This window comes from Sphaeroforma arctica (genome assembly GCF_001186125.1).
Source record: "Sphaeroforma arctica JP610 unplaced genomic scaffold supercont1.425, whole genome shotgun sequence".
Classification (NCBI taxonomy): Eukaryota; class Ichthyosporea; order Ichthyophonida; genus Sphaeroforma; species Sphaeroforma arctica.
In genome coordinates, this window is record NW_014040133.1 from 61890 (window position 1) to 64305 (window position 2416).

The 2416-nt window shown below is 43.3% G+C and overlaps 1 protein-coding gene across 1 annotated transcript; it reads right to left on the bottom strand.

Moving 5' to 3' along the window:
• Nucleotides 1–1515: 1515 nt before the first annotated feature.
• SARC_06132 (hypothetical protein) lies at nucleotides 1516–1718 on the bottom strand (the record flags this gene model as incomplete). The annotated part of the gene is made up of 1 exon (XM_014299984.1): nucleotides 1516–1718. A coding segment is annotated over one exon (203 nt), but the record flags the coding sequence as incomplete, so codon positions are not given.
• Nucleotides 1719–2416: the final 698 nt, after the last annotated feature.

Genomic DNA, 2416 nt, shown 5'->3' on the forward strand with positions numbered 1-2416 from the left:
ACCACCACCACACCACACAACAACACACATGTATATATATTTATTATATATATATATATATATATATATAGGTGGAGCGCTCGATATTTTTATTATTTGTAAACTAGCGAGAATCCCAGACAGCTAGTGGGCCTACATTGGGCGCCTCATTCCAGTGACCATCGTTGATCAGCTGATATTCGTTACTTGTTAATGCATTCCTAAGGTCGAGCTTGCCTGTGGTGCACATCACCGCTTTTGCCACGAGCTATGTGTGCGTACATATCATCCCGAGAGCCGTGTATGGTAGCTCTGAGTAACTACCTATCATTCTGGGAGTTGCGTATGGTAACTCTGAGTGTTCCCCTATCATTCTGTGAGTTGTACATGGTAACTTCTGAGTGTTCCCCTATCATTCTGTGAGTTGTGCATGGTAACTTCTGAGTGTTTACCTATTGAGTTGCGTTTGGTAACTCTAGATTAATTACCTATCATTCTGGGAGTTGCGTATGAGAACTCGGAGTGTTTACCTATCACTCTGGGAGAGGCTGATGGTGTATAAAATATTCCGCAAGCCAGGGTACATCGCCCCATCCTCCAAAACCCAAATTCCACAAGTACCCTTCACGTTCACCAGGTCACCGTATAAATCAAACCAGCATTCTCAAGTAGAGCGAAGGGTAGAGATTCCTCGGTCTCTCATTCCCCCTACCTCCCTGCACTAGCACTACCAACGCCACCACCAAGATTCGAACTTAGGGATCGATGGCAGATCCCCACTTCTTTGGAACGCTGCATAGGTATGAGTACGACAGTAATGTAGGTGCGCACATCGCAAGTAGACAGTCATCGGTATAAAAAGTTATCCAGCAGATACCCATCCGGGTCTGTTAAAGGTGGATGATACTTAATAGGCGTCAGAAGTGGGGAGTTGAACATCCCGTCAAATGTAGTGAGGTAACCAGTTACCTCAGATGAGGTGTACCGGACAATTGCTGTCTGGTATGCCTTCTCCCATATCCGGATGAACAGACCACACTGAGACTACAACCGTCCCCAGCCCAGCCCCATGCTCAGGGTTAAGCGCCAGTATAACCAGTACATTTGTGCTGTCTAGTTGATCCGCATTGAGTTGTACATGCGATATTAGAAGGTAAAATGCTACCAAGACTTGCACGTATTTGCATGTATATGCACAAGTATAGTGTCCCCAAACTCAGATAAAATGGTACTACTACCACTACCAACCTAGCCCGGACCTCGGTTTTGATAGCCGGTGCAACCACTACCATGCTATGCACAAATACATCAAAGATCGACGTCAATGTATAAAACTCTGTTGCATCATCCGGATGTTAGTTGTGTCTACACTTTCAAAGGTCTAGGGCTCTACAAATAAATATGTGGCGGCGTCTTGTGCTCCCAAACCAGGATGAATTGCCCATATCATAGCTACTGTCACCACCCTCACCCGCACTCCAGCACGTACGTCTCGTAAACATTGCTGCTTGTCGTAGGTATTTACGCTCCCAGAGTTTAGGGTTCTATAAAAAGATGCTTAGCGGCGTCTTGTGCCCCCAAACCCGGATGAACTGCCCATACTAGAGCTACCACCACCACCACCGCCAAAACCACTACCACCACCACCCCCGCCCCATCCCGAACCTCGGGGGCGATAGCCTTGGCCATAGCCTGCACTACCGTAGCCACCGCCATACCCTCGGCGTCCGCCTCCCATGCTGCCGATGAATGTAGAATATACGTTAGGGTTCTAGAGTTTAAGGTTTAGGGTTTAGTGTATAGGGTTCCATGATTTAGTGGAGTAGAATTTGATGTGAAGATGTTGGTAGATGAATACTTGTAGTGTTGCGGATAAATGTATATAGTAATGTATAACAGTAAATTAGAGGTATACAATTAGTTATATAGGTTTGATGGTTGAACAATATAGTTGTACATATTTTTATATGTTACTGCACATATTTGATGCTGTGGGTAAGTAAGTGTATGTTGAAGGCAAGAGTGCTCGGTTACTTGGTGGTAGGTTATTTTGATGAAGACATGTGCATAGGTGTCAGGACAAGTACTTGTTTTTGAATATATTCTTATCAAACATATACAATAAATGTATACGTACATTATACATACATACATACGTAAGATTTTAATTTACATATACATACCTCAGCAGATGCATATTATAGAACATCTATGAATTCAAAGATACATGTTCCAGTACTTATAGAGCAAAAGCAAAACGTAAGATACTTACAACATGTTCATCAGCATCGCAGTCGCCGCGCCTGTTCCAGCCCCTATTAGAACGTAACAAAATGAAACTCATTTCAGTAAGTGTGAATTAATTGTAAGTCACTTCAAGCTGTACATGTATTTAAGACATGCACCAAACTTCGATAGAGATTAAATTTACTAAGAC